This window comes from Colletotrichum gloeosporioides, assembly GCF_011800055.1.
Source record: "Colletotrichum gloeosporioides strain Lc1 chromosome Unknown consensus_28, whole genome shotgun sequence".
Lineage (NCBI taxonomy): Eukaryota > Fungi > Ascomycota > Sordariomycetes > Glomerellales > Glomerellaceae > Colletotrichum > Colletotrichum gloeosporioides.
The window spans coordinates 247,294-271,977 of record NW_025544673.1 but is presented as its reverse complement, the minus strand read 5'-3'; the positions used below and the strand labels follow the sequence as shown (position 1 = coordinate 271,977).

The window sequence follows — 24,684 nt, the reverse complement described above, 5'->3', positions numbered from 1 at the left end:
TCCGACCCGCTGGAATGGAAGCTCCACTCCAGCTGCGGGCAGTCGCCCAACGTAACAGTCAGCAAACTGGAAATGCAGCAGTGAAGGTCCACTTTGGGTCAGTGATTGGGTCATCTGGCAGAGCTAGTGCGCAATGACCACCGACGGATAACGTCAAAGCCACTGAGGCAATTGGGCAGCCAGGTACAAACCGCAGGTGCTGCTGGCTGTCGGCTAGTGCCGCTTCCAGTGTCATGTGCTCTCTGCGGCGTAATTGCTGAGGTAGAGCTGACCTGGACTTCATCCATCGCCAAACACCTGCATTGATCATCGTGGCCTTTTTTGCTATTCGGAATCAACACGCTTTCGTTATAGAAACACGCTACCTTCTTTTCCCGTAGTTAAAGAAGCGGCCTGTAACCTCGTCTGCTCCGTCGCACTCGAGGCAGTAACCGCACCCTTATCGCCGCCAGCGCCAGACACTGGGGACCCCGTTTGGACCCCACCCGCGGCATCAAGATTTGTTTACCCTGACAACATCAACGACATACTTCACCGCTTGGTGCGGGACTCCCTCTTCTTATCCTTTTACTTCTTGCTGACGTCCCTCAGTCAGTTTATACCTAGCCAAAGAAAACATGGACTCGATGCGAAGCCTCAACACCTCCCTGCCTGGCGCCTCAGCAGGGAAGCAGGCTGCGCAAAATGACTCTCCCGAGCAACTCCTTGACGCCTTCAAAAACGCTGCTCTGTCGGTGACGAAACTCTACAAGGCCTCCGCTGCTGCCCAATCGAAGGCCCGTATGGACGGGTACCAGGACTGCCTCGACGATTTGCTGGCATTTCTCGACAAGGAACGAATCGGCTTGGGCAATGGCGACAGTCGGAGGATCCGAAGTTGGGCAACCGAGCGATTGGAAGGCAGGGAGAACTCCCAAAACGCCGAAAGCGACGACGAAGCGGACAAGCCAGAGACCACATCTTCCCCTGATCTCAACCACTCGAACAGCGAGACGCAACTGCAGGAGGAGACACAAATGAGGACCGACTCTACGTCTCCCGCTGCCCCTCAACCCCCCCAGGAAGAGCCGGAGATCATGCCGATCACGGTGCCGTCGCAGGACACTTTCACATTCCAATCCGCACATGCCTGGCCTCCTCAGCCTCCGCAGCAAGACGCGTACCTCAACCTTGCAAACCTCGACCTGTCTGATTCTTCTCGAACACACGACGGTGCAAACGCAAACCCCGCTTCCCGCACATCACGGCCACGCCACTCTGCAAACATCCCTCGCTCTACATCAAGGCAGGGCAACAATCTCGGCCGCGGCGCTGGTTCGAAGCGTAAAATCAACTTTGCCGAAATCTTCGACCTGAGCAGCTTGGACAAGAATATGTTTGGCGGTGGACCGAAGCGCTCTCGTCACACATGATCGGGCGCGGACACGTCTGATAGACCTTTTTTTCTCTTCTTCAGCGACAGACATAGACGTGTCACGAGGCATGTTCAGCGTTTGCCTGCTACGATTCTCGGACAACATTTGACGGATTGAGCGAGCATCGACACACACTACTAGGGGGAAAGGGAATCAGGCATAGAGTGCGTCACGAAGCGGCGTTAGTTGGTTTTATGAAGGTGCATGGGCGGTGTTAGGTTTGGGACGGTTTTTGCGATGATGCCAATAGGGACGGCTAGCTAGTCCACGTCCATAGCTACATTATATCACATACCTCCTCTGTCCACAATGGCGGCTATTTCGTTAGGAATATAGCTGCCATGATGACTTGACAGAGGTAATGACAGCACAATTCTACGTCAATATCATGTTTGATCTAATTCTTTAGTACGGCCAAATCACCATGTCTGATGTTTCAGTATTTTAGATTGTCAAGCTGCATAACAAACGACGAAAACATGTTTCAACCAGTCAAAGAACGACTCGCTGCCATAATCTTCCGGCTCATCCCAACTATGACGCCGCAGGGTCTCTGTCGTCCAAACTCCTGGAAATCCCTCAACCAAAAAAGCCATTTGCGCCTCCAAGGTTCTCAATGTGAACTCCGGGACAGAGGTGCGGAGTCATCGCGTGCCCCACCCATTAGAATCTGCTGGACGGCTTTCAGTTTCTGCCAGCCGTCTAATTTCGGCGAGGAAAAAAAAAAGACAGAGCTTCTGGAAAAAAAGAAAGTTTCGCATACGTTCCAAGCCGACTTGAAAATTCCCTCGCGGCGGAATGATGAGACTATCTGGTGTGGCTCTCTAAAACGGCCATTTCTCTGTCGCTGTCTAAGATTGTCTCGGACGAGTCGTCCACCCTAGTTAATCTTAAGATGCGGCCGGCCAACGATGCGTGGGTGCCCTGCCACCCCTCCATCACCCACCTCTTCAACTGCAGGCAAACCCCCCACTCGCACGCACATCATGCGCTAGCTTTCTAAATCTCTTTTTCGGCTGCCCATCCAACAACTGGATTCTCTGGATCATCATACGGAAGGGTGGCCGAGTTGGTTATGGCGCCAGGTTAAGGTCAGCTTAACATCTGTTTCCTGGTGGGGCAACCCGCGCGAGTTCGAGTCTCGTCCCTTTCATTTTGCAGTTTTTGTTCATGAATCCGTATGTATGCGTGAACTGTTCATGCTGTTGCAGACTGTCTCCTTTTGCTGTTTTGCTCCGAAGTACTCTTTCTCGTCTGTGTAGGCGTAAGTGCGCCAATTTCCCTGGTGAGATGTGGTTCTCTAGAACATATATATGTGGTGTCATACATGATGTTTCTTGGAGGACACATGCGCTACAATTTCAACATACCGCGTGTACACACATATAAGCTTCACTCTTTGCGTACATCGCCACTTCCAGATCATGACCGTTATTGCGTTGAAACTAGTGTCAGAACTCATCATTACCCCGTTTTTGGTTTCTTAAATCTTGGAGGCTCCCTGCGGTGACGACCACGTGTGTCACCCGCAGGGAGAAGAGATATCATCCCACCAGTCTTTCTGTTTCGCGGACTGCCCTAGGTTTTACAAAACCAATCTAACCATCCACCGAAGATTTCCCAAACGCCGTACTATGCAAGCCGCGAAGAAGACGAGAAAAAGGCCCCTTTTTTGTGTGAAACCAAGTCTAGTTCTCCTGTCTGTTCTTCCGTTCCCGCTCGACCTCGTACATGAAGTCGAAGTAGCCCTTATCGAACTGGTGGACACGGACGTAACCGTCTTCTCCTCCACTTGCGTAGCCCTTGCCGGTAGGGTCTGCGGCGACAGTGTTCTGAGAAAGAGTCAATAGTTGTACCTTGCCTTCTTTCGTGACATCGACTTACCAGAGGACCGAAGTGGCCACGGACTCTACCAACCTCATCCTCGAAGATCTTGTGGTAGAATCTCGCCTCGAACTTTCCTTGTCTCGCCGAGGTACGGGTGACATCCATGGCGGCCTGACCACCACCGAGGATGACAAAGTCCTTCTTGGGAGTGATAGTTGCGCTGTTCAGAGGGGTATCGGCGACGTAAGTCTTGAGAACCTCAAGGTCCTTGGCGGTAATAAGCTGTCATGGGTCAGCAATGAGGTGTCGCCTCAGAACAATAGATCTGCACATACCTTGGAGGTCTTGTCCTTGCAGGCAGTAATGAAGTAGGTGCGGTCCTGCGACCACTGAAGATCCGTGATGGGAGTGTTAAGCTCATGCACGGGCTCGTTGTAGAGCAGGTCACCAGTCTGTAAGCCAGTCAGCGGCACATCCCTCTCAGTATCCGTATTGCAATTCCAACCTTCGCGTCGTACTGCGACACAGAACCGTCCTCGTGACCGGCAATAATGTACTTGGTGAGGTAGCTGAAGCCAGCGACGGTGGCCTTGGACTCGTCGCACACGATGGTAAGGACGCGCTCATCGCTCTGCTCGGCCTCGGGATCGGGGTTGATGTCGACGACGATGATGTTGGAGAGGTAACCCATACGCTTCTCGGTGACACCAAGCAGCTTGGTTCCGTCCTCGCTGAACTCGACGCGCTTCACGGCAGTAGGGAACTCCCAGGTCTTGAGGTTCTTGCCCGACTTGATATCCCAAAGGCGCATGGTGTTGTCGGCGGAACCGGAGGCGATCATGGTGCAGGTGGGGTCGACGTCGACGGTCCAGATGGCACCAACGTGGCCGTGGTAAGTGCCGAGACGCTCGCCATTGTGCGCGTACCAAACGCAGATCTGCTGGTCCTTGGAGACGGAGAAGATGAGGTCACCGTCATTGTTGTATCTGTATTTGCAGGAAGCGCGACGTGGTTAGCAGCTGTATATACAGCCCCTCTTTGCCGAGAGCAGTGAGGAAAAAGCCCTCCCCCTCCTCCAAATCTGATGCCGCCGCGCAACATACCTAATCTGGGTGAGCGCACGCTCGTGGCCTGCCAAAAGAATGGGCCTCATATTGACTGATTTCGGGAGTATGCGATTCTCGGTCTCGGGGCAGCTGTACGGGGGGCGTTTGTGCGGCAGGGGACGTCGGTCTTTAAAGGCTTGCGATGTCGTCGGGGATCGTGGAATTTTTGCCCTTCAACGACATTGTGGGTTTCGGTGCACTGTGGGGCACATTTTTCCCTCCCCGCGACGAATTCTGCCACCACTGGCAAGCATTCACCGCTTTCTCCTTCGCCTGAGGCACGGGCCATTTGCCCTGAAGCTTTCGGGCCCAACGTTTGGTCGTCCACGGGTTGACTCACTGAGCTTGAGGCGCTACCTGCTGGGCTTAGCGCTGCCGCCACAGGGAGCTTCTGGAGTCATCCAAGCTTCCCAAGCTCCCGTCTGTTCGGTGCCTTTTGTTGATGGTGGTGCATCACCATCTTATTCATCGCCTATCGCAGGAATACCGACAGGTCCGGTTTGACGATTCGACTCATCGTTGACTCACAGTTTCCTTACAGCGTTTCAGTCCGTCGCGAGGATTGCTCAACGCCAATTCGAGCTTCGAGCCCATCTGCTCTAGTCGTCGAGTCGCGATGATGTGAAATTTTCACCGAATCAGGCCACAACCTGTCAACGCCTTTCCTGTGGCTCTTGTACAACACTCTTTCTTGCCCCTTACCACAGACTTTGACACTCCTAAGAACATCGCCACTTTGTACACTACTCGACTCTGTATACCAGTCAATTGCCTCTTTAGAGGCTTGTACAATATTTGAGTCTCGTTACGACAGACGGACGAGGCAGCCTGTGTCATTGGGTCGTCTAATATCTGGACCGCGCTTATCAGGTCTCAGCGGGACTCGGATAACAGTCCGAGTTTTCGACCTGCCCAACGTGCTGATCCCGATTCCCGCGTGTGCTGGAACAAAGTCTGCAGAGAGCCAGGATCAGGGAGCTGACTGCCAGGCTCGCACGACTCATCGCAGCACACGATCTAAGAGTCAGAGACTCGCTAAGGCCCTGTGGAGGAGGTCTGGCTCGAGTGAGCTTGCGGCACAGGGAAACGAGGGGGCATCGAGGGACTAAGTAGGAGTTGAGGATCGTGGCCTCGGATACAGAGCCGAGATGTCCTCACTCTTTCGGCTGAAGGGCAGGCGATGGCCGCAGTGCCCAAGTCGTCCTTATCGGCTCCTGCAGGGACGATCGTCCAATCTGAACGTCGCCAGGCTGCATGCTGGAGCTGAAGCAGCACCAGTGCCAGCACCAGCGGGAGCCTTATCCGCAGCAAACTCACTTGCACAGGGTTCCGCAACACCCCGGCCGAAGCTGTCCCTCGGGGTAGATACCGGCCTCCAGGCATATCCATCAGGCCGTCGACCCTGCAGGGCGCTAAATCCCGAGCTTGGCCGCCATCCCTCGCCCCTCCTTCTCAGTGCTTCCGCTTACACCCAAACTGCCCGCTTGGCCGCGGTGAACATCTCAACTCCCACACTTTCTTCCCAACACCCCTCAGACTTTGCGTTCAGACCGTCGAGAAAACGAGCCACTTCTCTGGTTTCTAGGCATTCCTTTCGCCCATCTACCGCAAGGACCCTGGGTTCCGTGGACAGAAGCTGTCGCATTCGGTCTTTCGCAACCTCCACGCCCGCAATGGTCGCTACCAAGATTGATGGCACTGCCATCGCCAAGAAGATCCGGGAGACGTTGGGGAACGACATTCTCGAGAAGCAGAAGCTGAACCCCAGATTCCAGCCTACTCTTACGATCATTCAGGGTTAGTTGGCTTCGCTGCTTGTTCCAACGGAACGTTCGTTTTGCTAATCAAGGTTCATCCGCAGTCGGCGATAGATCGGACTCTGGTATGTTGCGACATCATGTCTGCCCCACCATGAAATTTGTCGCGATGCTCACAACCCCGCAGCCACTTATGTTCGCATGAAGGACAAGGCCGCCAAGGAGGTACTTACCCATCATTGAGTCCGTTTTAGCTTGCTATATAGCTCACACTTCTAATCAGGCAAACATTGGATGTGAATTGGTTCACTTTCCCGAGTCCATCTCTGAGCCCGAGCTCCTTGACCGCATCTACCGCCTCAACGACGACCCCGCCGTTCACGGTATTTTGGTGCAATTGCCTCTTCCAAAGCACCTCGATGAGTACACCATCACTTCTGCCGTTGCAGACGAGAAGGATGTCGATGGCTTTGGCACCAGGAATATTGGCGAGCTTGCGAAGCGGGGTGGTCGCCCTCCCTTCGTTCCCTGCACCCCCAAGGGCGTTATGGTCCTGCTTCAGGAGGCTGGCGTCGACTTGAAGGGTAAGAATGCTGTTGTTCTTGGTCGCAGCGACATCGTCGGTAGCCCTGTAAGCTACCTTCTTCGCAATGCGGACGCCACTGTCACTGTATGCCACTCCAAGAGCCAGGGCCTGCAGGAGCACCTCAAGGCAGCCGACGTTGTCGTCGCTGCCATTGGCCAGCCCGGCTTCGTGAAGGGCGAGTGGCTCAAGCCCGGCGTCGTTGTCATCGACGTCGGTACCAACTACATTCCCGATTCTACCAAGAAGTCTGGTCAGCGTCTTGTTGGAGATGTCGACTACGAGTCGGCTTCCCAGGTTGCTTCTCACATTACCCCGGTTCCTGGCGGTGTCGGACCCATGACCGTCGCAATGCTCATGCACAACGTTGTCGACTCGGCAGTGCAGGCTTTCGAGCGCGAGAAGCAGAGGAAGATTGTTCCTCTGCCTCTGCACCTTAAGGAGCCTGTCCCGTCCGACATTGAGGTCTCCAGGGCCCAAAACCCCAAGCAGATCACTCGTCTAGCTAAGGAGGTCGGCATTGCTTCTCACGAGCTTGAGCCCTACGGTGCCTACAAGGCGAAGGTCGACCTTAGCGTTCTGAAGCGTCTCGACCACCGCCGTAACGGCAAGTACGTTGTCGTCACCGGCATCACCCCTACTCCTCTCGGCGAGGGCAAGTCAACAACCACCATGGGTCTCGCTCAGGCCTTGGGCGCCCACCTTGGTCGTGTTACCTTCGCAAACGTCCGCCAGCCCAGTCAAGGTCCTACCTTTGGCATCAAGGGTGGTGCCGCTGGTGGCGGCTACAGCCAGGTTATCCCCATGGACGAGTTCAACCTCCACTTGACCGGTGATATCCACGCCATTACTGCGGCAAACAACCTCCTCGCGGCCGCCATCGAGACGCGCATGTTCCACGAGGATACCCAGAAGGACGGTCCTCTCTATAGACGTCTTGTTCCCGCAAAGAACGGCAAGCGAGAGTTTGCGCCCGTCATGTTCCGTCGTCTCAAGAAGCTGGGCATTGAGAAGACCAACCCCGATGAGCTCACGGAGGAAGAGGTCCGCCGCTTCGCCCGTCTGGACATTGATCCCGAGACCATTACGTGGAGACGTGTGCTGGATGTCAACGACAGGCACCTTCGCGGTATCACCGTTGGTGTTGCGCCCACGGAGAAGGGACACAAGCGTGAGACCGGCTTCGATATCTCCGTTGCCAGCGAGTGTATGGCTATCCTGGCCCTCAGCACCAGCTTGGCTGACATGCGTGAGCGTCTTGGCCGCATGGTTGTTGCCAGCTCCAGAAGCGGCGAGCCTGTTACTTGCGACGACCTCGGCGCTGGCGGTGCTCTCACCGCTCTCATGAAAGACGCCATCAAGCCCAACCTGATGCAAACTCTTGAGGGAACTCCCGTCTTCGTGCACGCTGGACCCTTCGCCAACATCAGTGTCGGCAACAGCTCCATCCTGGCTGACAAGATGGCCCTGAAGATTGTTGGCACCGAGGCTGATGAGAACCCCGCCGAGAAGGCCGGTTTCGTTGTTACTGAGGCTGGCTTCGACTTCACCATGGGCGGTGAGCGGTTCTTCAACATCAAGTGCCGCGCCTCCGGTCTTGTTCCGGATGTTGTCGTCGTTGTTGCCACTGTCCGTGCTCTGAAGGTCCACGGCGGTGGTCCTCCCATCGCCCCCGGCGCTGCCCTCGATGCCGTCTACAAGCAGGAGAATGTCGACATTCTTCGTGCTGGTTGCGTCAACCTTCGCAAACACATTGAGAACGCCAAGGCCTACGGCATCCCTGTCGTGGTCGCCATCAACAAGTTCGTCACCGACACCGACGCTGAAATTGCTGTCATCCGCGAAGAGGCCATCGCCGCCGGTGCTGAGGACGCCATCCTCTCCAACCACTGGGCTGAGGGTGGTAAGGGTGCGATTGAGCTGGGCAAGGGCGTTATCGCCGCCAGCGAGAAGCCCAAGGACTTCAAGCTCCTCTACGACCTCGAGGGATCCGTCCAGCAGCGCATCGAGGCCATTGGCCAGAAGATGTACGGTGCTGCGGCCGTCGAGTTCAGTGAGCTGGCTCAGAAGAAGGTTGACACCTACACAAAGCAGGGCTTCGGCAACTTGCCCATCTGCGTTGCTAAGACCCAGTACTCCCTTTCCCACGACCCCAACCTGAAGGGCGCCCCGACCGGCTTCACCGTTCCTGTTAGGGACGTGAGAATGGCCGCCGGTGCTGGTTACCTGTAAGCAGGCCATCTTTTTTACTCTCAGTAACAATGCTAACAACATGACAGGTACGCGCTCGCCGCCGACATCCAGACCATCCCTGGTCTGCCCACAGCTCCGGGTTACCTGAACGTCGACGTCGACACCGAGACTGGTGAGATTGACGGCCTGTTCTAACCGGAAAGTAAAGCATGGAAAACCTGCAACCATCTGGTTGCTCGAGGCGCCTCGGGGTTGACTTATAGAGGGAATTGGTTTAAAACGTGGGAAAGGAAAGCAACATTCCGGTGGCATTTATTCAACAAATGGCGCTGGGGATAAGGAAAGAAGACTAGCATCTGTTCAACATATGATACCTGCTCTCGGCTTGTAGAGTACCCAACTAGAATAGAAGGGACTATTTATGATATTTTTACAAAAGCTTCCCGCCTCTTGGCTCGTCTCATCGTGCACTGAGATGGAAGATCTTCAACAAGCTTTGAGTACGAAGACGAGGAAGTCTGTAGATCTGCCTTATGTCCGCATTTCTGTAATGAGTGGAGAGAACTGTGTTTTTCATTCCAGACCGACCTGCGCTGTCTCACTCGGACTTATAGACCCCGTTCTCCAGCCAAGGACATGTCACGATGCCAGTTGTTGAACCGTTTCTCGGCACCGCGGCACACGACGTTACAACCAAGCTCCAAGACACGGCATACCGCGGCGCAACACCCTCCGCATCCTTCTCCTGTCCTTCCATCACTTTCAACCGCCAACCCGAACCCATCACCCATCGCCAATATAATTATATTGATGCTTGGCCCGATGATCACAGCCTCTGATGCCGAAGATGCTTGCAAACTCTTTAGTCACAGCCAAGGTCTGGGTCGACACCACCACCATCTCATTTCCCCGGATTTCGGCAGCAAATACCGACGGCGATTCGCTACTTCCCACGAACTAACTGGCCCAACCTCCCCGGATCCTGGAAATGCTATATGAAGGGCCTGCTTTACTCCGGACGTTGCCGCCGGAGACGGGGGGGCGTGAAAGCTGTCAAGTCCACATGGTGTTGCGATTGCTTTCTTGGCCTTGTCAGCAGTGTCCCAGAAAGGTATTGAACGCATATAGTGTGTGGAAAGCGATGTGTAAACGGCTTCGGAATATATGAAATACTTACGTTCGAAAACTAGCATAGTACTCTCTGCTGCTGCCACTGACAGAGTTTACTGGCGACACCACGGTTACCCAGTCGGGAAAGCACCTTCGCATACTTTCGCATGGTTTTGTCGCCCGTTTCGTGGGTTAGGTTCTGCTGCCGGGGGGCCTTTCCCGGACAACGGGGTGGTCCCCGCGCGCGTGTGGCTTGGCGATGGTGCGCGGAGATCTAACGGTCATGCGATGTGCTCTGTACATAGTATGTGTATGACGAGAGAGCGGCGAACGGCTGGTCATTTCGTCGATCGTCGCAGGCCGGCGAGAAGGAGGTTATCCTCAGATCCCGTCGTTGTTTGGTCTTGTGTGGCTCGGAAACATTGTCAGCGGCGTGATTGGGCGGCCCGAAAGATACGAGGCCGGATTTCACTTTGAGCTGGCAGATTTCACAATTGTCATGGCGAAGGCAGTGTTCACCAAGATTCATCAACGTTGTTCTCTGCAAGCAACAAAGTACAGGCGGCCACGGGGCCAAGCCTCTGTATGGGTATGAACGTATCGCATGACCAGCTCTCTCTCTCCAATCGTTGAAGGCTTATCCATCCTTCCAAAGCTGCAGAAAATGCAAGGGAAACCAAATTTCGTGCCCGTATTTACTCCAGCAACGCCAGAAAAGGTTTTCAAATATGCACAAGAAAGACTTCGATGGCGAAGACATTACCCAGCAATGGCTAAGTCACGTCCGCAATTGCCGACGTCGTCCCAAACACCAGTCTATTCACCATCCAAATTGCTCACAGTGCAGCTCTACGGCAGGACCGGAGGTGCGAATGTGGGAGGCGGTGGTGTTGCGGACCTGAGTCATCAAAGTCGCTGGGCCACAGCCCATGACGAGTACGCGCTGGTTCGCAGGGGTCTCTTCGATGGCTTTGGTGATGATCTTGGAGACGTCGGGTCGGCCGTAGTGGATGGGGATATCGTTGATGTGAGAGCCGACGGTGGATTGCTGAATCGGAGAAGTCGGTGTTGTGAGGTCCGACTCATTGCCGGATTTCTCGGGGTCTGAAACGGTACGAGTAAGAACCTTCGATGACTGTCGGGGAGCGCGTGCGGCCTCGTCGAACTTCTCGGTCGCTGGCGTGAAGGGTGTGGAAGCGTCAGAGGAGATGGTGCCGGACCGCGATCTGTCAGTTTGAACCATGTCCTCTTGCGACGAGCCATGGGAACCGGGGCTGCGGGTGACGTAAAGCTGAATGGAAGAGTTGAGCGCGCGGTTAATGGTGGCAAGGGACTCCGAAAACCATTCGAGACGGGCTGGATGATATTAGCTTTTCCCCCTTTGAGTAAGTGATGGCGAGTGACGTACCAGGATCCTTCACCATCCAGACGAACACAATGCTCTTCTGGGCTCCATCACCGATTCTCTTGAGGAGGTTTAGAGCCATTCCGAAGGTGAAGCTCGCGCCACTGCCACCAGCAACCAAGACAATCTTGTCGTACTCGGCCGGGTTTGGGAATCTTCCATAGGAGCCTTCGACTGATGCCTTGACTGTTGCACCCGGGTTGCTCGTCGCATACCTGTGGAGATCACGAGTGAAACCATCGTAGGAGTTGATAACGAACTCGAGGGGATCCATGTTCGCGATAGTAAACGGGTGCATCTCGAGCGCGCGAATCTTGGGAATCCACAGGAAGCAGTGCTCGCCGGAATTTGCCATGATAGGTGCCTTCTTCAGGACGACGCGGGTGCCGCCATGAGGCAGAGGATAGACGGTGGCAGTGTTGTTGATGCTGTAATAGGCAACTCGGAAAAATCGCAAGATGCGGTCGCTGATCCACAGAGCCGAGCCAAGTGCAGTGGCGATAATGATCTTCTTTGCCATCTCAGGCTGGTGAAGGCCCACGAGCACCATCGAAATGGCAAAGAAGGAAACGTGGATGACGTAGAACAGCTCGTACGACCAGAAGCGGACGACCGCGCCAGCCACGACGAGAGTGAGGAAGGTGAAGCCGGCGGCAATACCGTAGATTTCCTCGTTGACACGGAGACGGGCAGCGTTGTTTGCTTCGATAAAGTACGAAGAATAGGTAGCGCCGTGTACGATGATGAGGGCCATCGTGACGTACCCGGCAATCTGGTGGAGGACATTGAGACGCTCGTAAGACCAGGCCGTGAGGTATCCGAGAGGGGTGTTCTTGAGGCTCAGGAAAATGACGAAGACGATGTTAGCAATGGCAAGCCTGCTTATAGTCAGTCTCTGGCAGCTGGCCAAGAATTTTGTAGGACATACCATCCGGCACGAGCAGCAACGACGGTGATGTAGGGAAGCAGCGAATCGTCGAGGTACGTCAGGAGAAGGACGACGTTGACCACGATGTAGAGAAGAGCGATGACAGCGTGGCCGGTGGAAGGGAGGGCAGGGAACTTGAGCACAGAGTATCTGCGGACAATTCTGGATTTCGATTAGCTCCCGTGTCAGTGCTACCGTCCGTGAGATGGAGAATATCTCGAGTCTTACCGTGATACAAAGACAAAAGGCTTTGTAGCACCTGAGAGCTTGGAGGCCAGACCAGTCTTTTGGGCGAAAAGGCGGCTCAGGTGAAAGACGATGAAGACTCCCATGAGTGCGCTGAGAATGATGGCAAACCAGGTGACAACATCCTGGTTCATGCGCGTCCGCTTTGCAAAGAGCAGCGGGTAGGCTGAAGCACCGCCAGCCATTGTGAAGAAATGCCGTGCAAGTCAGTGAGGTTATCCGGTTGATGAGATGTCGGCGGCGGGTAAACAATGAGACAGATACAACACCCTGTGCTCAAGCGACAAACAGTGTACACTGAGGTCTGTTGTGAAGAGTATGAAGCTGTTGATGGAAGGCGTGAAGAAGCAAGTCAAAGTGAAGAAATAGGCGTGGAGGGCCCTGGGATTATAAGATGGGAAAGTAAGGACGATGTGAGTGTGGTCTGTAGAGGGAGAGGCAGGACCGGGAAAGACAATGTGGGGGTGTAAGTGAAGAAGGCGTGAACGTGGACAGGGTGTGGAGAGAAGGAGCGCCCAGGAAAGGAAAGGTGCAGCGTGTGGTAGCTGCTCACAATGTGAAGGAAGGTGCCCTCCTCAATTCACAGCATAGGAAGGAAGGCATTGCAAGGTTTGGCAAGAGCAACTGGGGTCTGGGAAGGAGCCCCCAGAGCCAGAGCCAGGTCCCACAAAGCGTTTCTTCCTTGGCCCAGGTAGACCAGAGACCCCAGGCTTGCCTTTTTCAGACGAACTGAGGCGTCTGCTGAAGAAGGGGTGTATACAAGGAAAAGAAAACAGGGAAAGGAAGAAGGCGTTGCTAGCCTACTGCGAAAGAGAATATCAGGAGCACAGCAAAACCCTGAAAGGGTGACATGTCTCTTTTTGCTTTTCTCCTCTGCCTTGCTAAGCTTTTACACCTTTCTCCTGCAAGCTCCCTCCTCCCACTTACACGCTCCGGGGGTGGGCATGGATGAAAGCGGTTGACTTACTCTTCGTGGCTTGCCCCTGGTGGCGCACCTTTTGTCTGGCCCTGTTTTTCACGGCCTCCCAAACAGCAACCTCATGATAAGCGGAGGAGGGTATCACAGACATCGAGGATCCCGTCAGCTGAAGAAAAAGTTGAATGTCGCCATGGGCCCGTAATGGCGTATCCTGAGGGCCTATCTCAGACCTTCCCATCGTGGGAGTGACCACCCGCCTGGCCATGCACCACCACCATCTTGCTTTTTCTGAAGAACTTCCTGCGCGCCGCTTATCACGCACTTACACAGCAATCTTCCGAAACCACCTTTCCTGCCAGGGGCGAGTTGTCAAGTCCATGGCATGTGAGACAAGCGTCACGTTCCCCAGCTGGACGGGTTCCTGTGCCCGTGTAAGTAAACGAGGTTGCGTCCTCGACGGCATGCCTTTGCCCTGGGCAAACTGAGCCTTGGTCACCATCCATGGCCCCCCTCTGCGTAGCTGCTTGGGAGAAAGTCACTTGTCGCCCCAAACAAGATTCTTTGATACGTGGACATGTCTGGACGGAGGCCCAATGACAGGTTGACAGCCCAAGCCCTCGACGGGGTAGTTGGTGCAAGTAGCCGGTGTAACGTACACGCCAACAGCTCCCCGCAAAAGGGAGCTAGGGCAGCGGGAAGGACGAAGCGAAAGAACCGGGGAGGATGTTTGCTTGGATGGCCACAGGAGGGTCCCACGGGAGCGAAGCAAAAGAAAATCTAGATTGTTTGAATTTTGCGAGATATGGTGGCTGCCCCTACTGGGACCAGGAGCTCCATCTCGGCCGGCTGGCTGCCTTGTTTTGTCAGCTTGACAAAGCTTCTCAGGCGGTTGGTAGGAAGACATTAAAGTGAGCGCACAGCAGCAGCAGGCCGGCGATGTTGATTGAGGTCGAAGTAGAGTGGTTTTGTGGCGCGGGATGCTGGGCGGGGGGGCAAGATGATAGGGTACCCCGGGCGTCGACGTCTGAGGTGTTGCGTGCCGTGAACCGTAGTCCCGTCGACAACGGGGCCGTACCAGGACTCGGCCTCCCTCGCTTCGCACCCAGAAGACGGAAGCCCGGGGGGGTGTTGACATAATTTGGGTAAATTAGGCCAACCACGAAAAGAGAACAATACGCGGCCGAGGATTCCAGCACTCCGTGAGAGTCAGGGCAGTGAGACATACGCATTCACATTTACCCCACAAACCAGACACTGTCATGGTTGTTGTTGGGCTGCGACTGTGAGTCGAAATCCCAAATACCATTCTTCGGGATCAATCTGCCTCCAGATTGTGGCATTCAAGGTGGAGCTCCCGGTATCACGGTGCCTATCTGCATCTTGCAGACAGATTTGACTTGCCTAGATTGGACAGAAACAAGGTTGTAAACGCCGTCGTACGGCCCGTGTTTCTCGGTGCGAGCTCGAGTCCATTTCATGGATGTCTGCTATCCGTAGGCTGTGGCTGTCCTGTCAGAGGCACCGCACCGCACCGGCCGCCGCCTGGTCTGGTCTCCTAGTCTCTCCGTACCTTAGTGATAGTCACCTACTGGATGAGTGACCCTGGCTTGGCCCGGCTTTGCTCGATCGAGCCATATCCCGCCCTTTCGTGATCTCCGCCGCAGAACCAAACCACCCGCACCTTTTCCTCGAGAGGGTAGGTCGAGCCAAACCCTTGGCATTTGACAGCACCTCGTGTGCGCCCGATGGGTTTGTAGCTGCCGTGTCAGTGGGGTTTTCCCTCCCCCTTTTGCTGCGCTGTGGTGGACGCCGGAGCCGGGAAAGGAAGGGGATGGGGCTAGACAGGATCGGGGCGACGGGAGAGCGGGAGCGCGGGACACAGAGTGTGTTGTGGCGTGGGCCCTGTCCAGGCCAGGCCAGGCGTCATCCGTTCTTGGTTCGAGATAGTGATGCGTCAGGAACGCAAAATGTGATATGATGCGATGCAGACGCGGCTGGCTAGACGCTTGGGAGCTTGGTGCCTCTTCTCACCGGTCCAAATTCGTCATCAAAAGCAAGAAAAGCACTGCCCTACCGTTGCTCGTTGCCGCCCCCATCGCTGGAAGCAGCCGCTGTTGGTCAAAGGAGGAGAAGCGAACAATGTGCGTACAGTGTAAACGGACGCGGGGAGCCAAACGAGAAGGACCGGCCAATGGGATAGGGCCAGGTCAATCGATCTAATCAATCTGGAGGAGAAGGCGGCGGCGAGTGGCATGAGGTAGACTTTTCGCGGTCGGTGACACTGAAGCCGCTGCGGTTGGGTTGGTCGGGGTGGCTATGTGATTGTGAGAGAAGGGGCGGACAAATAGCTGCTCCGAGCCAGGATGCGGTTGTATCGATCCAGAGATTTGCGTAGCATCGCGTTCCAGACTTTTGTTTAACGAGCTGCCCGTTTCTCTCGCTTCTGCGTCGAAGGGTCCAGTGGCTTGGGACCTTTTGCGATGGCCAGTGGGCTGTTGAGGGTCGTCTGTCTTGGTGCAGCGGCCGCTGAGTCGTGGTCCACAATCATCATGCTCGTCTCAGAGACTTGAGGCCGGATTCGGTGCAATAGCAATGGAAGAGATCGTCGTCTGGCAGGCTCGCAGATTAGGTCCAGGCCGTATCACCAGGCGTCATCCCTGGGCAGGGTAGGCTATGTCTGTCCGGCTCCTGGCCTGTCAAGAAAGTTCTGATGGGTCTGACTTCAACGCCAACTCCTGGATCTTGAGCATGTTTCTTGCGTCCCACGTGTGTTAGGGCGATAGAGGGAAGCGACAGATTGTGAAGCACGCCAGACGCAAGTTTGTTTTCGTAAGGCGCCCGCCCCTCGACCATGCAAAAGTCAATGTAATGTGACAGAGGTGCAAGTTCGGCCTTCTGCTTTCTTCTTAGGCTGGCGTTTGGTTTGTGTTAGCTGCCGGGATGCCAGATGCCACCCACATCACATCGCATCTCGAATCACACACGTACACACACCCCTTTCGCCTATCCATTCCCAGGCCCACGTTTGGCTGAGACAGTTGACGTGCGCACTGGCGACGCAGATGAGGCTCGAGGAAATGCCGCTCCCGAGACAAGGTTTAGATATTGAACCTGGCCGGGAGGCATGTTGGGGGTGGACAGGACGAAATGGAGCCCAGGGGCCCTATCGCCAGGCAGAGCAAGCGGATGAGGCGCGGGCGGCTGAGCGAATGGGGAGGTGTCATGTTGTAGATGGGCGTTGAGAAGAGTTTGAGGAATGCATTGGCGTGGGAGGCAATCAAGCTCACCCGCGCGGGTGAGTGAGTGCGCTAGGAACCAGACGACTTGGCATGTGGTGATAGAAAGGACTTTGTCTGCCATATAATTTGGCCGGAAGTCAATGTATCCGCTAGCAGCTTGATTCCCCGGCCCCACCACGGCTCCTCGCTATCAATTTGACTTCTCGTCCCTACCGGCTCCAACCTCCACACCAACACCTCACCCACTCACCTTCCGCCAGCCGAATCGGTCATTGGCGGATTCCACTCTCTCGTTCCAACGTCCATCCTGCACTCATCCATCAAGGAGGCCGCCTCATCAACATGCTTCGCCTTCGCCGCCCTGGTCAACGGGGAAACACATGAATCAGCTCGCCGCGCGGAAGACCGGAGAATTGAGCCAAACGCCACTGAACTCCCCAACTCCAACTTACACACGTCTGAGTGCTGCTATTATCACGAGCAGAAACGAGAACGAAGGTTGGCGATAGCACCAAGCTACTATCCCGGAGATTACGAATCCTCATGAAAACAACAACAAACACTTTCTTGGCATTTACTCTCATTTGTCACATTCAAACTCCCCGAGACCTAAACCGTAACGCCGATCAACCGCATCGATCTCCCGTCCTCGAATCTATCCTTAGCTGAACCCACCACGCACCCATGTCTATCTGCCTGCCTGTCCTGCAAGCCCCCAAGCATTTACGCAAGTCAGTCTAGGCGGTTCATCTGTGCCTTCTTGGGTCCATCGTGTAGTTGCTTGCAGAGCGGCCGTACGGCTCCAGCGTGTTCTGCACAGATCGTGGCAACTCCATCTCGGCCTGGTCGTCAGGCGCTTGCATGAAGTCATAGTACGCCGCTGAGCCATCGCGGCTATGCTGTAGGCAAGGTCTTGTCTTGTACTTGCAGTCGCACTGTTGAAGCTCCTCCACAGATCGCTGCGTCTGGATTTGCAGATACCTCCCCATGGCTTGCCATGCTCCGCCTGCGCCTGGTCGTTCTTTCAACTTGGCCACGTAAGTCTCTGCAATCAGGAACTCACCCCGAGCAGTCGCCATCGACTCCCGCGCAATCGTCGAATACTCTTCGCCCATGCGCACTTGAATCATGGTCAATGCCATATTGACGTACGCCTGGAGATAGTGGATCGATCGAAAAGCCTCGTACTCATGCTGCTTGTCGGGCCAATAGTCCGTGTAGTTCTGAATAGAACGCAGCAGTTCGCCGAGCCTGTCCTTCGCTTGCTGGATCCTGCTGTTTCTGATCAACGACACAACTTCTGCCCTTCTCCTCTGGAAATCAACCATTCTCCAGAAAGCCTCGATGTTTTTCTCCGTTTCGTGGATCGAGCTGGTCGTGCTGGTCTCGTCCGCCTTTTTCTTATCCAGCTTGCGAACCGTCGACTCAAAAAACTTGGTGAATTTTGCGGACGCAGACCTGGAGCTCTTGTTCGTGTTCCTCTCTGCCTCGTTCATGCCCTTTGCAATTGCTGTAACGAGGTCCCTTTGCAGCTTGTTGATGTTGCCTTGTCGCCGAGATTCGGGATCGCCGTTTCCTGTGACTTCGATTTCTGTGCCGTCCCACAGTGACCACCGTTCGGTTTCGTTTCGCTCTTCCAGGTGAATCTGCAAACTCCAGACTTTCCCCTCCAAGTCTTTCTTGAGCTCTTCGATTTCACCGTAAGCTGCTTTGAGTTTGTCGAGTTCGGCCTGCAATGTTCTCGCAGTCCCCTCGATGCGTCGGCATTCTTCCTCCCTATCTCTGAGCTCCGCCTCCTTCGCGAAGAGCTGGGACGTGCTCCGCTGATCCCGGAAAACAGTAGAATCCAGGTCTGCTTTGATCTCCTTTTGCTCCTGCTGGAGATCTTTCTTGTACCTTGCAACGCGATCTTGGAGGTCCGAAATCTTGCGCTCCATGTCTTGGCGGACCTTATCCACGACCTTGAGGTTCTCATGTGCCTTCTTGTCCGATATCTTCCGAATTTTCCGCGTGAGTCCGTCAACCTGGCTTTTCAAAGACGTGACCAGACCATCTCTGGCGGTCTGGTCCTGTTCATCTGGTTGAGCGGCTTGATCCAAATGAGTCGCTCGGTTGGAAACCATACGGTCAAGCTGCTGACCAAAGCTTCGTTGTGTAGCCTCAGTGGTATCAGCCAGTCGCTGGACCGAGTTATGCATGTCTTCGAGCTCCTGCAGAACGGGGTTCGACGGGTCTTTGCCGCGGAGGGAGTCGACAGTGCCCTGAAACAAGTCCGCTTGCTCCTTGGTCCGACCAACTTGGGCATGCAGCAGCCGATTGAGATAGTCCATCTCCCACTCCATTTCGTCGATGACGAGGGTCCTGTAACTGCCAATAGTGTTCAACGCATCATGAACCCTGTTGCTATAGACCTGTTCGAGGGCTTCTTTAAGCTTGTCCCTTTGCTTTTCTGTGGCACTTTGTTTGTAGACGCCAAGCTTCAAGAGCTTCGTCTTCTCCTTCAGCATTCTGTCCTTCTCCCGAATCTGGTTGTCGCGTGAGCGGCATCCGCTGCATGGGCGCGCCGCAGGCTCCGTGTGCTGGATGTCTTCTGGCGGACTGCCGTCGGTGCTCACCTGTGGGAGAGTCGGTTGCCGTGAATCGGCGGTAGCGTCGACCATCGATCTGGCTTGCACCTCGCGCGCCTCGCGCTGGAAGTCGGCGATGCGCTTCAGTCTGTCCATTTCAGTGTTCAGCAGCGCGACTTCTATATGCAGGCCCCTGTGGATGTCTCGCAACTTTGCAACGCTGCCGTCCACATCCTGCTCCCCATCGGGCTTAATCCAGTCGATCAACATATTGGTCCTGTACTCCAACCAGGTGCCAAAGTCCCTGCGCATGTGCTGTAGTTGGTCGTCGACGTCCTTTAGCCGGCCCAGATCCTCGACGAGGTACCCGCTTCTGCTTGCAATGAGCTCCTCGAGATGCTGGCGCTCGTCCCAAAGAGATCTGAACCGTTCGTCCAAGGCGCGCCATTCCCGAAAGCTGGCGTCGTTTCGCCGCAGTGTTTCCTTGCGGTTCCTCCACTTGTGGTTGTGATCTCGTATGCATTCTTCTTCTTTGTCCATGACGCCGTCCATGCGGTCCCACATCTCCTTGATAAGTCTCAGCGTCTTCTCCCTGTCGCCGCCCGTGTCGAGGCTGACAGGCTTGGTCTTGCCACCACACCTCTTCTCGCAGTCCTCAAGTCTGCGTTTCAATAAGTCACACTCCCGCTTTCTCCTGTCTCTGAGCCGACTCTCCTCCCGGGCAGATTGGTACATCATCTTCAAGAGCTGGTGGATGATGCGGTTGACGTACGGTGCTTTCACGTACTCCCGCCCTTCCATGAACTCCATGAGCGAGGAAATCATACCGTCCGTGGCTATCGTCTGGTCAAAGAGGGAGTAGTAGTCTGCGTCAGACATGGTCTCGCCCGTCTGCCGTTCGAATGCGGCCTTGCGCCGGGCAGCTTCTTTGTCGCGGCCGTAATCGGGATAGCGATGCGCACGAGAAAGAAGGGTCACGCGGGTTTCTTGGTTGAGACTGAAAAGTTTCTTGTAGGTCTCTATTGTCTCCTGAGATTCGTCGTCAGGAAGACGTTGCGGGCGTATCCAAACATGGGGGCGGTTTGAAGCGTCGGGATTTGGCTCAGGAGTAGGCCGGCCATGGAAGCCGGGTCCATCGCGGGGGGGTTCCGTTTTGAATGCTTTCAGTGTCGGCGAATTTGGATCTGGGAAGACCGGCCTCTGCGGTTGCTGAGCTGTGGGTGTCTTCTCACTGTCGCCCGAGGTTTCGATCGGTCCGTTGACATCCATCAATGAATCGGCCGACTTTTTCTGCTCAAGAGTTGGTCCACGCCATGGAATGGATGTATTTGGGTCCGTAAAAGTAGCTCTGGGCGCAGGCATAGGTGTTGCCTCAGATGACTGGGATGCGGTGGCGGAAGACTGCTGGCTTTCGACATTTTGCTTCCACAGACGGAGTACAGGTTTATTCGAAGGCTTCTCCGATGAAGGCTTCAGAGGACTCATATTAAAGTCTAACTTCCGCTTCTGGTCAGATCCTTGGCCGGCATTTCTCGTTAAAGGGTCGGGGCTAGCAGAAATGTCAATCAGAGGGGGGGTCGAAGTTGACGACTGACGGTCCGGATTTCGGCTGGAAGGGTCGTATCCGGTAGACCTAGGGGCGATGGCAGGTCCTGGAGGATTTTCAGGAGGGGTGGAGTTGAAAATGGAGAGCGAATCATTCCTTAGAGAAGCATTCTTAATCGGTGTCTGTTGTGATTCCACAGGACGAGCAGGCAATGGTTTGTTCTGTGGGTGGTGGCCGCTGCTCTCTCGTGATGAAGGACCGAGCGGACGGGCTGGCGACTCATCAGGACGAGGAGGCAACGGCTTGTTTTGCGGGTGTTGCCCACTGCTCGCCCGTCTGGAGGGAACCGAGGGCGAAGGCAGCGGTCCAACGGGCGGGGCCCCTCTGCTGCTGTCCCGGCTGGACGATCCAACTTCTTTACGGACGATACTCTGACTACTATTTTTTCGAAATTGAGGAGGTGTTTGATCGTCGACATGAATGTTCGTGACTGCTTCGGAAATGCTCCGACGAGTCTCTCTCGACTCTGCGCCGGATATGCTTCTTCGACTCTCCCTCGGCTGCCCCTGAGCTGCCTCTTGAGGCTCACTAGGGGCGCTGTTTGGTGGACCTGACGAATTCGCATCAGAAATTGCCCGTCTATGGGTAAAACGTCTTGGTCTAGACGAAGGACGTGGCCAGTGGAATCTGCCGGTGCTGGCGTCGTCGGGGCTGACCGTCTCAGATGCTGGCACCTCTTTCCGAGAAATTGGAGCTCTTATCGAACCAGTAGCTGCGCTGCTTTCGTGGACCATATCGGACCGCGTAGCACGACGGGACGTTCGTCCATCGGAAGTTGCGTTGACAGCGACATCGTAGGTGTCGTTGGCAGAGGCGTTGGTTCGTATGGTCGAACGATTGTCGTTAGGGAAGGCCTCCGTATCGTCTGATGCTGGCCGAACGTTGCGCCCGCGGTTGTCCTCTGAGCTTCTCCGCCTCTTAGAATCGCTCATGTTGGTTTTTTTTACACGATCCCGAAAGTATGAATGAATAATGGAAAACACAGTGACGGAGAGACCTTAATGAGAAAGAGAACTTGTCTGGGGAAAGTAACTCTCAAAGCATTCCTCCCAATCTCGGGCGGTTATGATCATTATCAACTTCGGTAGCTCCCAGACTCTCTCGCATCTTAATTCAAGGTTTCCATATTATCTTGTGATGATACTGGCTATACAGACGCTTTCGACGGGACATATTTCGAAGGGAGACCCGACTTTCAAAGAGTTCAATGCCCTTGCTGCAGGTACAAAGAAGTATTACCGAGTGTTGGCCTGGCAAGACCTGGGATAGCGTCAACAAAGGCTTGCGACATGAGAACAGAGACAAGTGACCTTTCATGACTCTGAATGCTTGATGTTTCCCACCTAAATAGAAGGCATGACTATAGCCTCTCGTCTCCCATAGCGAAATACCCCACCACCTCATGGTCTGAATATAGCGTCATGTTGGTGTCGGCGACCGATGGACAGAACCTCTGCCCCGTACAGATCTCAGATCAGGCAAACTCTCACAGCTTCCAATGACTTCGCCGCTTCCATTCAGTAGCAGGTACATTCCATCAGTACTCTCGTCGGATTGGGTTCCATCAACTTCGTCGAGTCTGCCAGGAGTCCTCTCGTCTAACTCGAAGCGCACCATTCTCGCGCCTTTCCTCTCCATCATGCTCTGCTTCCTCTCGGGATCGCACTCGTCTTCAATCCTCATCATCTCAAGACACTCTCGCGTGAGGCCCTTGATGTCCGTCCCCGAGAAGCCGATGCCCCTTACGCTTGCCGCGCGGATGTACGCCTGCCAAGCAGCGCGCCAACGACCCCATGCTCGCAACACATGTCCACGATAGAGCTGGGCGCGGGGCTCAAGGTCGAAGCGGCCAAAATTCGTTGCAATGTCAAGGGCTTTGTCAGCGGCATCAAGCGCCAGGCGCAGGGTCGCGCTCGTCAGGGGCGTCTGCAGAAGGGCGTAGGTGCGAAGGAGGAGGGTGTTGACGGTTTGTGTAACCGGGGCGATGTCTGTTTTCAAGCAAGGATTCATTGGCGGCTGGGTATGATTTGTTTGCTGAAGGGCGCCTGTTTGGCTCCGGAGGAATGCTTTTCGCTTCCAATCTTGGATGAAAACGGTCGTGGTGGTGTTGAGGTGAGTGTGCACTGCCTCAGAGTTTGTGGCGTCGAGAGGGAGTGTTCTCCCTTTGGAGGAAACTTCTGGCAGGAACGTCCGATTTTAGACCCAAGGGAGTCCTGAAAACCAGCTTCTCAATGATGGTACCTGTAATTGGAAGTTCCAGAACTTTTTGTCGAAGTTCACGACGACAAAGGGCGTTACTGTAAGAGGCAGAAACGTTGAGGTAGGAGCCCTGGTCTGAAGTCAGCTCCATGTGAACAAAGAAAGAGCCATCGCGTCCTTCTTTCCTCCCCGGCCTCCCTCAGCTCACGGTTGTCATTAGGGCGGAAAAACGGTTACGGAGCCAAGGCTTCTATTCAACATTCGAGAAGGTCTTGCAGTTATCGGTGGCAGATAGAGTGACGCAAGGATTTGGAATCGGAAGGGAAAGTACCGATATGGATCAACAACATCCGCATCCGTCAAGGGATATGGAATGCCAAGACCGCCGAATGAAGCTTTCTCTGTGATGAGAGAATGGAAAAGTATGTGGGATACCGGTGACTTTTAGGAGGTGGCTGAAGTATCCAAGATGTTTGGCCGTACCTAGCTAGTGCTTTTGTCTGCTCTATGGTCCGATGAGTCCAGACGAGGTGTTCTTTCTTATGATGCAAAGACCGTTGGATGTTAAAATAAGGTCTCGGCAAATGGCAGCTGTCACATCAAGAACTTCCCGTCAGAGTAGATTGAAACGATGTACTTATGCCGCCCCTTCAGCGCCATCTGAGGAAGCATATGTCGCACTCGACGTATGTACCTGCATCAATACGGATGCTTAAAAGCTTTGATCATCATACCGTCCATCGTGCCGTCGTTCGTACAGATGCAGTGACATGCATTCCTCGGCGACATCCGTTGCAGCTTTGGGGCTGTGCTTGAAAAGCGTCAAGGCGTCTGCGTCTCGACACCGAAATTTACACCTAGACGAAAGCGTCCTTTTCAAATTAGGGTCCAGGCCAAGATTTAACCGTAAGCACGAGGTTCTATCGGTTGCCAAGACGTCCGTTACTGTAAGTTAGCAGGCCAGTGGCCAAAAATGCTCATGGCGCTCGGGTAAGCAGAGCTCCTGGAATGAGACATGCCGAGAGCAGCTGGTGTCGCTAACGGACTGGCGATAATAATAATACGATATAGACACGTCGAGATCGAGGACTTGGTTCACATTGTTGGAGGTGAGTCAGTGGCGGTACCGTAGAAGTCATAGAAGCCTCCAGTGTTCGATGCATTGCCCTGAACGACAGCAACATATGCTTACGGAGAATTCACGTGGCAACTCACATCGAGGCATGTGCTCCTGCATTTGGTATACCATGCCATTAGGCACCTGTGTTCGGGGTCGGCGGTGTAAGTGGCGTTCGGCGAGGTCTCCGGCTGGCCACCAAAGTTTTCCACGTTCTGGATCTCATTTTTGCTAGCTGAAGAGGATAATGCCCGTCATTTTGTACCTTACCATCCGTCGCTTTCAAAGTGGATTAGCATGTCTCTGTTCTTCAAGAAATCAGAATGATCTCTTGCCGTTTCCATACTCCACGTGATGTAAGCTGGCTGAACGTTGATCTCTGCAGAATCTTTCAAAAACAGGCGCCCCCCGGATAACCGGCATGAGGTCTTGGTGTTGTAAGTGTTGAGTGGGTTAGATCACTTCGA

The 24,684-nt window shown here is 54.6% G+C and overlaps 6 protein-coding genes across 6 annotated transcripts; 2 read left to right on the top strand and 4 right to left on the bottom strand.

The window, feature by feature from the left end:
• Positions 1-617: 617 nt before the first annotated feature.
• GCG54_00011982 (uncharacterized protein) lies at positions 618-1,412 on the top strand (the record flags this gene model as incomplete). Its single annotated transcript, XM_045411870.1, has 1 exon — positions 618-1,412. The coding sequence occupies one exon, from the start codon at positions 618-620 to the stop codon at positions 1,410-1,412; it is 795 nt and encodes a 264-aa protein (XP_045266743.1).
• Positions 1,413-3,103: 1,691 nt separating this feature from the next.
• On the bottom strand, positions 3,104-4,395 carry GCG54_00011981 (Eukaryotic translation initiation factor 3 subunit I; the record flags this gene model as incomplete). The annotated part of the gene is made up of 5 exons (XM_045411869.1): positions 3,104-3,247; positions 3,300-3,524; positions 3,578-3,694; positions 3,748-4,228; positions 4,346-4,395. 5 exons carry the CDS (start codon positions 4,393-4,395, stop codon positions 3,104-3,106), a joined length of 1,017 nt encoding a protein of 338 aa, XP_045266742.1.
• Positions 4,396-6,021: 1,626 nt separating this feature from the next.
• GCG54_00011980 (C-1-tetrahydrofolate synthase cytoplasmic) lies at positions 6,022-9,076 on the top strand (the record flags this gene model as incomplete). The annotated part of the gene is made up of 5 exons (XM_045411868.1): positions 6,022-6,145; positions 6,210-6,230; positions 6,293-6,330; positions 6,389-8,916; positions 8,968-9,076. The coding sequence occupies 5 exons, from the start codon at positions 6,022-6,024 to the stop codon at positions 9,074-9,076; spliced, it is 2,820 nt and encodes a 939-aa protein (XP_045266741.1).
• A 1,735-nt stretch (positions 9,077-10,811) lies between these two features.
• On the bottom strand, positions 10,812-12,755 carry GCG54_00011979 (uncharacterized protein; the record flags this gene model as incomplete). The annotated part of the gene is made up of 4 exons (XM_045411867.1): positions 10,812-11,347; positions 11,400-12,274; positions 12,325-12,486; positions 12,553-12,755. The coding sequence occupies 4 exons, from the start codon at positions 12,753-12,755 to the stop codon at positions 10,812-10,814; spliced, it is 1,776 nt and encodes a 591-aa protein (XP_045266740.1).
• Positions 12,756-17,474: 4,719 nt separating this feature from the next.
• GCG54_00011978 (uncharacterized protein) lies at positions 17,475-20,564 on the bottom strand (the record flags this gene model as incomplete). The annotated part of the gene is made up of 1 exon (XM_045411866.1): positions 17,475-20,564. The coding sequence occupies one exon, from the start codon at positions 20,562-20,564 to the stop codon at positions 17,475-17,477; it is 3,090 nt and encodes a 1,029-aa protein (XP_045266739.1).
• A 1,756-nt stretch (positions 20,565-22,320) lies between these two features.
• On the bottom strand, positions 22,321-22,911 carry GCG54_00011977 (uncharacterized protein; the record flags this gene model as incomplete). The annotated part of the gene is made up of 1 exon (XM_045411865.1): positions 22,321-22,911. One exon carries the CDS (start codon positions 22,909-22,911, stop codon positions 22,321-22,323), a length of 591 nt encoding a protein of 196 aa, XP_045266738.1.
• Between the last annotated feature and the right edge of the window lie 1,773 nt (positions 22,912-24,684).